At 35.4% G+C, this 15,033-nt stretch overlaps 1 protein-coding gene across 1 annotated transcript; it reads right to left on the bottom strand.

The window, feature by feature from the left end:
* Nucleotides 1-11,088: 11,088 nt before the first annotated feature.
* On the bottom strand, nt 11,089-11,517 carry LOC125386213. Its single transcript, XM_048411511.1, has one exon. The coding sequence runs from the start codon at nt 11,515-11,517 to the stop codon at nt 11,089-11,091; it is 429 nt and encodes a 142-aa protein (XP_048267468.1).
* Nucleotides 11,518-15,033: the final 3,516 nt, after the last annotated feature.

Genomic DNA, 15,033 nt, shown 5'->3' with positions numbered 1-15,033 from the left:
GTATTTCTTGCGGGAATGTTATTGTTTGTCTGCTGGTTGGTTCGGGTGTAGTGGTTGTCCTTGCTGCTTCTTGAATAGTTGCTGTCAATATTGCTACTGCCTGTTCTATGTGTTCAGGAGTTTTTAACGGGATGTTGCAGTTTATTTTGCTTTCTATTATTTCTTTGAAAGTTTGCCATTTGGTGGTTTTATTGCATAGTGTTTCTGGTTTGCTATAGTGTATTGGTTTGTTTCTGTATTCAATTATTATGGGTGTATGATCGGAGCTGAGCTCGAGGTTGGGTGTTATTTTTAGTTTATTTGTGTTTAGTCCCCTTGTAACTGCAAAGTCCAGAAGATCTGGTTTTTTGTTCAGGTCAGTCGGCCAGTATGTCGGTGTTCCTGTGGATAATATATTGAGGTTATTATTTCTAATGTATTTTTCCAGTGTTCTGCCTCGAGGTGTAGTGTTTCTTGATCCCCACAGCGTGTGCTTTGAGTTGCAGTCGCCCGCTGCCATGTACTTGTCCCCTAGGTGCTGGAATTATTCTTCCCACATTTGCGATGTTATTTTGTGTCGCGGAGGCACACATACCGCTGGCAACTGGAAGTAGTTGCTGCTTGTTTGAACTGTAACGGTGGTTGCTTGTAAATATTCTTTGTTAACTTGGCTGTGTAGCTAATGACTGATATCGTTTCTGACTATCACTGCTGTCCCTCCGTGAGCTTTTCCTGAGGGGTGTTTGGTATCATATATGGTGTAGTATGGTATTTTCATGTAGCTTTTTGTAGTGAAGTGTGTTTCCAAGACAAGTAGTATGTCTATATTGTTATTGTATATGAATGTTTTAATTTCAAGGGTCCATTGTTGTAGGCCGTTTGAGTTCCAGGCTGCTATTTTCAACGTGTCCGTTTTTATTTTTTGCGTAGCACATTTGTAAGCAGTTGTAGCACGACTGTGATTTGTTGCGTTTGCTGTTTGAGAACTGCGTTTTGTTCGCTTATCATTCTGGTTACCATTTCGGTATTCTTGATGGATTATTTGAGTAGTTCTTTGATTTCTGTAGTGTCGTTGCTACTGTTGTTGTGATATTGGTTGTCAGAGGGTGTCGATTGGCTGATTACTTGCGCGTAGCTTCGTCTACTAAAGGTGTTGGTGCTGATGTGTTTAGTGTTTATTGCGTGCTCTGTATTTGGTATTTCCTCGGATTTTGTGCTGTCCTGTTGCATTTGTATGTTAATGTATGTCTTGTTTCGTAGCGGCGGAAACAGTTTGCGTTGTAATTGTTTCCTGGCTTCACAACTTTTATAGCTGGCTGAGTGGTTTCCGTTACAGTTATAGCATCTAACTTCCTCTATTTTTCCCGTGGATGGGTAGTGTACTATTAAGTGGTTTTTTGCGCATTTAACAAATGCCGGGGTTCTATTGCAATAGTTTTTTGTGTGGCCGTATTGCTGACACCTTATGCATTGCGGGATATCTTTTTTAATATCTAGGTGGCTCTACTTTTACTATTGTGTTTAGTAATTTTGTTATATCATATATGTCTTTGTTATTGTTTCTAGGTTCTAGTTCGACTAGGGATAGCGGTAATGGTTGTTTGGTATCATACTTGTTTATGTTGTTTATTGACCTTACCTGGTGTCCGATTTTTGCAAGTTCTTCGCTTATTTTGTCGGTGTTTGTTTTTGGGTGTAATCCCCTGATTACTGCTTTGTAACTTTTGTCGGTTTTGATCTGGTAGGTGTGATACCCTGCATTTTTATCCTTTAGTGATCTTGTTACTTTTCTGAATGTGTCTGGGGTGTTCGTTTGCACTTTCACATGGTCTATTTTTATCTGTTTGATAATACAGTTATCTTTCCCTGCCGTGTTGTTTAGCAGTTCAATGAGAGGTCTATTATTTTCGCATCTATGTATATTGGTGGTGGTTTAGCAATGCGGGTTGTCGGACGTTCCGTTGGGTCCGTTGCGGTCTCTTCTGGCAGTGCGCTAAATGAATTACTCAGTTTCATATCCTGCAGCCATTGTTTTTTTCTGGTACTTCGGTTTTCTTCTCGCTTGCGAACGGGGTTACTTTGTGTTTTTTGCTAGAAGTTGCCACCGTCCAGCTTTCTTCGTGATGTGTTGGTTCATTGTTCCGGTCATTGGCTTGTGATATTTCCATGTTGAAGGCTTTTTTTCTGCCTCTGTAGAGCCTGTAGCTCTATTTATAAAGTATGTTTCTCCTTTGTTAGTTATTTTTATTGGTGGAATCTGCATGATTCCACGTTTTGGCGATGGGCGTTTACTTTGCCGCTTTCTCTTCCCTCTTGTAGCATTTTCACTGGAGCACTGTTTCGCACGTCCGTTTAGGTCGCCTGCATCTAAGGCGGAACTGCAAGGCGGATGGGCACGAAGCCCTATAGAAAAAGCCAATCTGTTCGTTAACTACCTATCCAACGTTTTTAAACCTCATTCCTCCAATACCGCTCCGGAAATAACAGAATACCTGCATTCTCCCTTCCAAATATCTCCCCCCATTAATCCTTTCACTTCTCTAGAGGTTACTGAATTAATCCATCGTCTGAACCCCAGGAAAGCACCGGGACATGATCAAATAAGTAATAAAGCAATTAAGGAACTACCCGTAAAAGGGATTCCACTCATTTCTTCAATCTGCAACGCAATTTTTCGCCTTGAATACTATCCCAAAACCTGGAAAACGTCACTAATTACACTCATCCCAAAACCCGGAAAACCAATACACGAAACTAGCCCCTATCGCCCAATTAGTCTTCTACCCACTTTGTCAAAACTATTCGGAAAGTTGCCAACGAATCGACTCCTTCCACTCCTAGAGGATCCGAAAACACTGCCAGATCATCGATTCGGTTTTCGGAAGCAGCATTCCACAATAGAGCAAATCCACCGAATAACACACTATATCAGACAAACCCTCGAAAAGAAGAAATACTGCTCAGAGGTATTCCTTGATATTCAAAAGGTATTCGACAAAGTATGGCATGAAGGGCTTCTTTACAAACTTAAAAAAGTCCTACCACACATTTACTACTCCATCCTAAAGTCCCACCTAACCAAAAGACAATTCGTGGTTAAATACTTAGACGCCAGTACCACAACATTCCCAATAGATGCGGGCATACCCCAAGGTAGTGTCCTCGGACCCCTGCAGTTCTCCATCTACACTGCCGATTTACCAGTATCAACAGAAATAATTGTAGCAACATTTGCCGACGATACAGCGCTATTAGCGTCACACGCCAATCCGATGATTGCCTCATCCATTCTCCAGCGAGGTCTCGACTCAATGGAAAAGCGGTTCTATAAATGGGCCTTCAAAATTAATGAAAAAAATCCACACATGCATGCTTCACTCTGCGAAAACAAACCTGCCCAAAGGTCTCCATTAACAATATAACAGTTCCGAACGAGGCTACAGTTAGATACCTGAGCATGACTCTGAACAGGAGATTAACATGGAAACAACATATCGTAGACAAATTTAATCAACTCAGGGACAAACTCAAAAAATTTTGGCCGCTCCAACCTAAGCGCGCAGAACAAAATTACGCTCTATAAGACCGTAATAAAACCTGTCTGGACCTGCGGAATCCAATTATGGGGAGCAGCAAGTAATTCCAACATTGAAATACTCCAACGCTTCCGATCGAAAACGCTAAGATCCCTAATAAATGTGAACAACGAATCCGCGTTCGTCATACAAAAGGACACACCCACCCCGAACATTCTTCCGTATGAACGCAAGAACGACCAATTAGTCAAAATTCGAACGCCTAACGTCTAACTCGGAACACAGAAAGCCAACGGAGCATAACTCAAATCAGCCCGCGACATTGCCAAACATTCGCGTATTCTATTAAGTATCATAGCGTGCTACGTCCATTAAGAGACTAAACTCAATTGTAAGATCTGTGCTCTATATTGTACACATCGATATTAAGTGCGTGCGATAAGGTTGTTGATTGTATATCTATTCACTCGTGTAGCCTAATTGTTGGAAATATATTCTATTATAACCAAGTGACGACCAGTGTTATACTAACTGAATCACCCCTAATATCCTAAACGAAATACGGGGATCGAACTATTCGTGGTGTCGATTATCCTAATCGTAACGGGAATTTACGACTCCCGTTGACGCGTATTCTAACGACCGCGTCTCCCCGCGATAGCTCGAAAATACAAATGACTTTATTTATATGGAATCGACAATAATAACAAAAATTCTCTTGCTATGCTGATAATACAAATTTAAGTTTATCTGTATTCTGTAAAATTGCTTCAAACTTATGGATGATAATGAAAATGGAGCAATAATAACGTCATTCGGTAGGATTTAGGTATTTATTGAGAAGTTATATACACATAATTATATTGAAATTGAAAAAATTATAAAAGGCAATTACAAAGAAAGGAAGAAAATTATAAAAAGTAGTAAAAACTAAACAAAAGATTACAGAAATATACACATACTTACGCTACTTCATCAATGAACATTCAACACAACTGTAAAACATTCACGCAACAGATTTTCCATGTTCTTTATATCTTACCGATAGCGGTAGACGTAGAGAAGTATAGCGAAGAAAAAGAAAAATTTCAATCTAAAATATCTTACGAATTGTTAATTTTTTAATATGTTACCTTAACTAATGCTAACGTAGGATATTCGAAAGAATTAAAAAAAATAAGGTTGATCATCATATATCCTCTACGCATTGTCCTACAAAAGCTCTAATTACGTCAAATTATATCCCCTCTGAAATCATCTAACTTTTATTTGGAACATTTTTCATTAAAATCATAACTTGCGCAATGATCGAAGTGATGGGCCACTGTATATGGATCTGTATAGACATTTAAAAATGAGTTCAAACTCGATATTGTTATAAAGTTTTAGTTTACAGTAAATTTTATATAAAAGTATGTGGATACTGTTGCATTGCTCGATTATAAAATCTCGCCAATGTATCGGTGATTATTGTATTAAGAAAAGATTTCAGATAAAAAAGTTTCATTGTTGTGTTAGTATGGGTCCTACTAAACGAAGGTGAAACTGTTGACTGTGGATCTGGTGATGCGACAAAGATCAAGTTTCAAACAGTCTGAGCGATAAATACAACGTTGTTCCATCGCACAAGACCACTTAGGACGCGTCCATTTAAAATGCTGTATTTTTTCATGTTATATTTGTAGGTCGGTCGGTTTGTCGTTTGTGCAATGTGAGATTAGAAAGAGGTCTATATCGTATCTGACGATCAACTGCTTCTGAAGCAGTGTAGTCTGCATTTTAATCTAGCAACCGACTGTAGCGGCCAAATTATATTAAAATGTCGTTATTTTTAGAATATATTTATATTTAATAAAAATTAATAAAAACGTATCCATTTCCCAATAATAATTATTATTGTTAAATATTTTTATATTAAAAGGTGAATTTGTAGAACTATTCTGCTTTTCCGATTTCGATGATTTCTGAATATATTGTAAAGCTTCACATTTTGAATAACTGTTTGTTATAGATATAACCGTCGATTGGCTTTAGTTTCCTATATTATATTTACGAAAAAACTGCAAATATTACTACAGACTATTTATGTTTATAATTGTGCGGATGTAACAGGGTATACGTCAGTGTCGATCGCTGGTTGTTTATCTTTGACGAAGCTGCAAGAACGTATCACATGTCTGTTGTAACATATAATTCAATTATAAATATATATCACTAATGTATTGGGCTTGCGTTAGTGTTAGAACATTCAATCCGGCCGTCCTGTCAATGCCCTATGAAAAATATATTTTTGGTTAAAAAACGAATACAAATTAGAAAAGACATTTATTTTTTATATAATAATCAATTGTTTTATTATTAAATATTCGTATTTTACAAGCATATATTTATTTAGCAGGATATTCTAGTTAATATTACAAGTGCATGCATAAGATTTTGCACACATATTTTTGAAATTATATTCTTGTAGAAAATGTAAAAAAGAAACGACTTTTTCAAACGTTCATTAAAGAATTCTCGTTAATAAAATGTAATAATAATTATGTTTCTATGATAGAGCTCGATTGTAAAAATATTACAAAATCTCGTCTTTGATGTTTTATAATGAGTAATTTTAGGAAAAAGGAAAAGAAAATAATATATCGAAGTTTAATAATATTAAATGAGTTTCGCTTAAATCTTTGTAGATACTCGTTAATTGTTGAAATTCCATTATTTTACCTTTATTACTATTTCTGTGCTCTAAAATACTTTCCTTTCGAGATTCATAAAAATCATGTTCAATGGAGGAAAGATGTTTTAAGAAAGCATTATAGAACTATAGAAATAATAGTATTTTGTGGAAACCATATCACGAATGTTTCGATTCATTAACACGAATATGTAAATGCATCTCTCTGCCTATTCAAGATACTCTTTACATTAAAATCTCTGTAACGGGAATTGAACTAATAATATTAATGAAAAATATAAATCGTTTAGTATTACGCATCGTTAAAAATGTTTCATCATTGAAATTTAAATTTCAAACTAAATTACTATGTGTCAAAGCAAGCACAATGCAATTTAATAATTCTACTTTAATCAAAATTTACAAATTCAATGCATAATTTTTACTACGATAGTTAGATAAAATAAAAATAGTACTACATATGAATATCAATACACGAATGGGGCTTTCGTTTTAAGTTCTTTCTTATTGCGTATTAAGCTAAAACCTCTTCTTTCAAAGGCTTCTTTGTTTTTCGTTGTTCGCATAATCACTAGACATGTGACACGATATAAATTACACGTCTTGCATACAAAAAGAGATGTATAAAATGTATTTGACAATTGACAAATTACTATTAAATAATTGAACTATATTTCCGTTTATCCCCGTATCACTCTTATTTGTTCGAAATATAAAATTTTGAGATAAAGGTACATTTCAGTCACGGTACTTCTTTATATATTTATACTATTGCCTTTACACTTTAAAATATGTAAATTAAAACGGTTGAATACCGTTGTCCGTTATCAAATACTTCAAAATACGCGGCAAACAACATTAAAAATGTGTAATATGAACAAACGTTGATACATGAAATCCACACAAAAGTAAAATTAATAGAATAGTGAAGAATTAAGATGCCCATAAAAAGGACAATCCTTATTAAATTCGACTTTTTAGACAATAAGAGATTCTACAATAGTATTTGGAAGTGAAGCTCACATGATGAAATCGATATTATAAAAAAATAATTCATCTCTTGTTTTATTATCGAATGATCATTAACTTGTTCTATCTATAAAAACAGATATTGCCGAAAAATCTACAACTTCACTATATAATTAATTATAGTTCTTCTGAAATATAAATAGTTACACTCATAGCAATTGCATAATGTATAGGATGATTGAAAAGTATTGATATATCTAACGAAGAAATTAAAAATATTAGACTAATCGCTTGCTTTTCTAGAAAAAAACGAATTTGTACTATTATGGATATTATAAGCTCATCAATTTGAATTGCTTCTTACTTTCGTCAGATTCTGCCGGTTGTTTAGTGCCGCAATTCCTTCTTTTCTTGAATCAATCGATATCACTTGTCGTTAAACATAACACGAAAGAAAGAATCAGAGAAACGAACCGAAGCCGCGAATGTTCTCCACGTGACTGATAACTCTACGTTGTCGACAAGGAAGTAAAACAGAACACCAACCAACGCGCAAGTCCTAACCTTCCCAATGATATAGATATCTATACTACTGTATATTCACCAAAATAGCTTCTTCGTTCTTTCTTTGCCCCCTTCAGTCGGTTCTAACTTTCAAATTGCGTTACAAAAATAAGAGGGGAAAGTACTCGGACAATAGGTTTAAGCACTTTTTATTTATAAATTAATATATTTGAAACTAATAAATAAAAAGGAGAAATAATTTTTTAAAATAAAATAACAAGCAAATTTATTTGAAAATGAAGTTATTTGCAAAAAAATTTCAAAATCTTACTTCAGAAATAAATTATTTTCAAATAATTGATTTCAAGATAAAGAGCAATAAATAATTATCTTTAGCGTTTAAGCACTGCCATTCAACACATTCGCGTATAATCTCTTGCAACCGCCTTAAAAAATGGCTAAATGCATTTACATAATTCTATGTAAAAAAGTTGCGGTAACATTGACTTTTTGTTGAATAAGAAGTTTTTTGGTAATCTTTACTATTGAAATTTAGCGATGGTATGCACTACTACTAGACACGTGACATAACAGCTTAATAAACCAAAATGATGAAATACAATGAATTCAAGATTTCTGAATTTAAGGTCCTTTGAAGGTCATCGCATTGTAGATTATTAATATAGTCTTGACATCAGTTACAGTTCTGTTAACCTTACTTTTTATCGAAAGAAACATTTTTTGGCAATTTCGAATATTGCAATTTTGTAGCTAATTCGAAACTGACTAAAAACCTGCAACAGAATATATTAGACACAAATAGAACAAATGTGAACATTTAATGTAAGATCATTAATAACGCAACTTGAATTTGACATTTAGTTTCAAAATTTGAATTTAAATTTGGAGCGAGAATTGAAAATTTGCTTTGAAGATCAAAATGAAAAATCACATTGTTTGCTTCTTAAGAATTAAACAATTTTGTACTGACAAGATTTGCTAGTTTAAATTTTTTAATAGTTTTATTTACTTATCAATGGTTATATTTTATTTTCTTACAATGATTATATTTTATTAAATTTCACTTCTGTTCTCCATATTAAAAATTAACACAACTTGCATAATTCCCAATCCTGTTACTTTGTTCAATGATTGTATCTGTATATTAATTATTATAATTACAGTTATAATATTAAAAAATATGATAATAAGATATTTTTATTATTATATAATATAATGATAGAAAATTATAATTATAAGTATCAATACGCGGATATAATCATTATTAATAATAACTTTAATTAATGATAGCACCTAAATAATTATTATATAATAATATTAGTTTTTCCAAAAAATCGGTTGTAAAATGTAATTTGTCAGAATAAAAAATTTTTAATTGAATACAAATTTAATTTTTAATTTTACAAATTTAATAATTTACGAATATATATAAAATAGAAATATAACTTTTATTATCACGATCAACATGATGTGTACAAATAATTTTCGCACAAGATTTTTGTTGAAAATCAACGTTTGATCTTTGATTTAGCTATAGCAAATTGAAATATTTATAACATTATTTTATTGTTAAAACATTAAAGGTATTACGGCTGAGAAAATTGCAACAGTATTATAATAATTTTCACATAATTCTTTAAATACATTTGAAATACACATGAAACAAATGAACACAAATGAAATGTTTTAATTAAATATAGTAATAACTTCAATTGGTGTTATATCCATTAAATAAATGGTGTTCATTACTAATTGTAAGAGACAAATATATGTAAACTCCCTAAGAGTTCAGACGCGGATAGACAGAGGGATTTTATCTGTTTAACGGACTATCTCTGTTTACGGACAGCACGACTTCTTTTATTTCACGGACAGAGCGGCTATCTTCGTTTTACGAAGAGCCATATTGAGAGACGCGCAGTTCCCAAACGGACGGACAGAGAGCTACAGCAGACACAGAAGAAAGAATCATTATTGAAAAACATTGAGGATTGACGGAAAAAGATCGGTAGCTCAGCTCTCTATTTTCAGGTAGAACCTGTACAAAGCTTCGTTATATATTATTATTTATTGTTATTAATTATTATTAATTGTTGTTTACTTCTGTATTGTATCTAAGCATTGTTACAATAAACTCCATTTTCAGACTTAAGAATCGATCCCTGAATTATCCGAGAATTGAACATTATATATATGTTTTAGCAAAATTTTGAGGAACATATTTATGGGGAACTAATATATCTTCTAACAGCATTTCCAATAACAAACGCTTTGGTAATATATAAAGAGTGTTGAAAAATAACTCTGCCAGCCAGAAAGGACATCAAAGTATCCACTCGATGTAAATCCGGATAACAAACCGTGAAAGGAATATTCATTATATTTGATAACTCTAATTTACTATATAATGGATATCAAATAGACAATTTTAAAAAAATCGCGATGTGTATTTTATCATATTTGTAATGGTAATTAACTTACTATTGACAACAAAAAAAAAAAAGAAGAAGGATGAGAAGAGGATAGGAAAATTTCGTATGAATTATTTCCGTAACTCTAGTAGCTATCAATTTATGCACTTAGATTTACAGTGTATCCAATTAGAAGACGCTCGTAAAAGGCGATCCAAGAGCGGGAATATGCTGTCACAGTTCAGTGAGAGAAGATTGGGCATGATATAGACGCCACGATACTTAAAAAAAAAAAAGATCATTCATCCACGCAATTCTAACTAGAAGACTAAAACAATCACGACGGAATCCGCAACATCCATTCTTAAAACAAAAACAAAAATTATTCTGCAATATGAACAAACAGCTATTACAAATATTTTTATACTACAAATTGTAATATTATAAAATTAACGAAAACTCATTAACTCAATTAACTCAATTAACGAAAACATTTCTAAATTTAACTTCTAATGATAGGAAACAAGATAAATTTTAATATGCGTAGTCTCTAAAAAACCCTAACAATTCATTATCAAAATTACTAAATACAATCACAAACTAAAGCAGGCACGATTATCATTTGTTCACAACTCTAATTGAAATCTCGATTAGTCTCTCGCGACACAAATAAAAAGATTCAGAACTTTTTTGTATGTCTAATTTAAAGCATAGCCAATCTTTCGCAATACTAATAAGCAAAATCGCGGCTTATCCAATATGATGGTGAGTCAATATACATTGGTCAATAAATAAAAAGGACGACTGCAGATGCTAAAAGCAAGCGTAGCGAGAAAGTAGTAAAAAGAATGATTTTCCATGCCTTTTGATCGTACAGACGTCCACCACCAGCCTCTTCGTCCAGCTGCCGTTGTGATAGTCACGCCACTCCTCCTTCCATTTATCCTCCATACGCTCCTCCACTGCCTTGATCCTCTCATAAAAGACCGAAGTCGGATCTTCTCTTGAACGGGTATCGTAAGGTATATTTCTCGGCCCGGAGCTCGATTGTGTAGTAAATGGGCAAGGTGCCCGTAAACACTGTGCGATACGCCGTAGATGATCTCATCAGCGCGGACCTTTGCACCCTCTTAAGAGTATTCCTATTCTTTTTCTTCTTTATTGTCTTTGCCCATACAGGCGCCGCATAGAGCATCACCGACTCCCAGGTACCATAATGGAGCTTCCTCACAGAGCCGGTGGAACCGTTCACATTGGGCAGCAGCGATCTCAATGCTCCCATGATGGCATCGGCCTTACCGCATACTATCTCCGAGTGAGCCCCGAACCTTCTGCAGTTATCTACCTGCACTCCAAGGTATCTAATCTTCTGCTTCGTGATCAGAAGGTGTCCTTCCACGTTCATCTCAATCACCCTGGGGATCCGCTTACCCGTCAGCACCCGTCATCAGTATCACCTTGGTTTTCTTCTGTGCGATCTTCAATCTTTTATCGGCACACCACCGCACGTTCACACCCTACGGCGTACTTAATTTATTATCCGCCTCTTCCTGCTTGACATCACTGCCAAGTCGTCGGCAAATGCGACGGGATTCATTTTCGGAATTGCCTTCAATTTCTTTTGTAGATCATCGTGCACCAGATGCCAAAGCAATGGTCCAAGTATAGATCCTTGAAGAACACCCGCGTACACATTCCTCCTTAACGTTCCTCTTGTCATTCTTACTACAATTTTTCCGTCCTCAAGATACTTCTCGAGGAGCGTTGCCAGTTTTCTGGGCTTCAATCTAGATTCTGCTTCCTCCAAGATCTTATTCCAGCTAAAAGTTTTGAACACGTTCATCACGCCCACCGCTGCCAACACACAAATCCTATTTCTTCTTTTGGACAAGTCAGCAAGATCTATTACTCGGCGCAGGGCGTCCACCGTACTCACTCTTCTCCTGAACCCATACTGGTCATCTTGAAATGGGTCTAGTCCTAGGCTTTCCTCGACCACGTTCTTAAACGTGTGTTCCTAGACTTTACCAAGTGCTGGAAGCACGCTGATCGGCCGGAAAGACGATGTTAACGTGGGATCTCTGCCCGGTTTACGTATGAGTACCACCCTCGCTATCTTCCATCTCGCTGGGATCTTGCCCGTATTGTTAACGGTATTCAACACTCTCAACCATTTCTCTGCTCTGCTCTCCACCAATGCTTTGACCACCGTCCTTGGTATACCATCTACACCAAACTCCTTGTTCGGGGTTATCTTCTTACAGGCATTCACTAGGTCTTCCAGTGAGATCCTGTAATCTTCACCTTCTTCTCCTTCTCTGCTGCGATTCCTCAATGTACGTTGCCTTCTCTCCGTTGCCCTCGTCAGGAAGTGCTCGTCAATTATAGATCGGACCCTGTCCAATTGTAGGCCATCCGTCTAGACTCTCCGTCGGGCCATCCTAAACATGACCGCCACATACGGTCTCCCCCAAGGATCCCTATCCAGCGTTGCACGGAATTCTCTCCAGCATCTTTCCTTATTAGCTTTGATTGCCCTTGCAAGTTTCTTCTTACTAGCTTTATAGACTTCACTCAAATGAGTCGCGTCGCTCCTACCTCTAGTCCTAGCCCTCTGAGCGTTTCTCCTGCTCTTCGCCGTCTCCTTCCTTAACCTGCTTATTTCCTCATTCCACCAGTAATTACACTTCTTCTTACCTAATGGTGGATACACCTTTTTAAGTTCGGAGGCACACATCGTTTCCAGAATAGTCGGTAAACATTCCCCATGCACCTCCTCGTCACCCGCATTATCAATCTCTTATAGCTATCGTCGAAAGTTCATACAAATTTGTCCATATCGGCATCCCTCGTCAAATATGTAAAATTCTTGATGTAACGTCTCCTCTTTTTAATCCTAAAATTATGCAGAACGTATCTGTGGTCCGATGCCGACCAGACCTTCGGAAACATCTCTACCTACATTCTGACCCTACGACACTAGCGTTACAGATCCACTGCCGACGAACGATTCGCATAGGAACAAATAATCGGTGATCACGCTTGATTAAAGACAAAAGAATTCGGCTAAGGAATCTCAAGTTTCAAGACTGCTTGCCGTTTGCATGTACAAAGATACAAATCACTTTCTCACATATTTAACAATACTTACTAAAGTTTACGCGAATAGGTGATATTTATTCAACAATCATACTGTTCATTCATTGAAAATATATTGTACTGAAAATGTATTGTATCGTGTACTACAAGTATTCATTAACAATCATTGATTATCTTCGTACTCCTATCACTTTAAAGAAAATGTTCTTTGTCAAATGATGATTCCAATTGCCTAACACCAAATAATAGGATCATTGATAATTGTCACCTTTTTCTTCCCAAATCATGTAGCATCGTTCTACGACCGTTTATAGGGATGCGATTCAAGTCCCCACCAGGGACAGTGCTTGTTGATGAAAGTTTGGCAATAAACGTAATTTCCTCCGTCGAGGACTGTTTGGTATATATATTAACAAATAATTTATGACACTAGTAATTTATTGTTGAAGTCGTTGACGATAACTTTCACGAACGCATGCATTCTTCGCATCTAATTCAAAGAACTTTCTCAGAAATTGTTTTGCTCCGTATGTCATAAACGTTTTAGCTATCTTCATTCCAAATGTTCTTTTTCCTTGTCTAGCTAGTTGCTACAAATTTTGCAATGATTTATTATTATTAGCATTGTAAACTAAAAACTAAACTAATTGTAATAATATGAGAGGTTATTTTTGGAAACATAATTATTCTGAAACAGTTTTTATTGATTACAATCTCATCCGTAATTGTAAGTAATTTCAATCCTTATGTTCATTTATTTTTAAATAATATTTATGAATTTATAAATATCGCCATGAGCTATCCTAAATTTAAAAAAAAGCGTCTGATTTCAATCATATTTCTGTGTTGATGCATTGTAATTCACACACTGACGGACTGCTAAAATCTATCTCTGTATGAAATAGAAAAAAAGCACCACCGGACATTACAAACGGTCATCTAATCACATAATTCAAAGAAATGAACCGATGGAAAGAGTCCATATCAACGATTCTCCTACTGCTTGGTCTTGGTCCTAGAATAGCTCTAAAACAAAACGTTGAATATTCACCAGCACAGATGACCCACGGGAAAACTATCAAATATCCAGATGAATTTTTTTATAATCATAAGATATTAACAACACCTCCCTGTGCGGATTGCAGACGCAAACGGAATGGTTCAAACTGAATAAACCACGAGACACGGAATGGGCTCGAGAGTGTTTGTGCACAGGAATTTGAATGCGTGCCTTCATGTCTTCGTAAGGACAGACAAAATAAAAAAGAATCATTGGAACCAGCCTATGGAGGCCCTTTTAAAGTATTAGAGAGGAAGAAAAAATATTTTGGAGTCGAAGTTGAAGGAAACTCGCTATCTGAATTATGTTTCTATCGACAGAACAAAACTCGTATACATCATAGTACCTGAAACATCTCATCAAGTAACTTCAAAAACAACTAAGAAAACCATTAGTATACAAGGAGAAATGGAAACATTATCAAAAATGGAACAAAGCAATCTATCAAGGAACCACAAATGTCGCGACCGGGCAGAGTAAATAAACGTCCAATACAATTTAATGATAATATAAAGAATTGTTAATAATGCAATATATATATATATATATATGTCGGAGATGAAAGAATACTGGAACCTTCCCTTCGGAACTTTGGGAAGACCCCTAGTGTTGTAATTTAGATTTCACCATAGCCGAATTAAGAAACTGTTGTCATTCGATTCGACTGTACTTATTTGAGATTTATGATAGTGAGCTCGGGCTCGAGGCGACAACCAGTCGCCGAACGTAGTCGCGGTCAAGGGATGAACGTTTTGTCTAACG

The sequence above is a fragment of the Bombus terrestris genome, chromosome 13 (assembly GCF_910591885.1).
Source record: "Bombus terrestris chromosome 13, iyBomTerr1.2, whole genome shotgun sequence".
In the NCBI taxonomy this organism is placed as follows: domain Eukaryota; kingdom Metazoa; phylum Arthropoda; class Insecta; order Hymenoptera; family Apidae; genus Bombus; species Bombus terrestris.
This window is presented reverse-complemented; position numbering and strand designations above follow the sequence as displayed.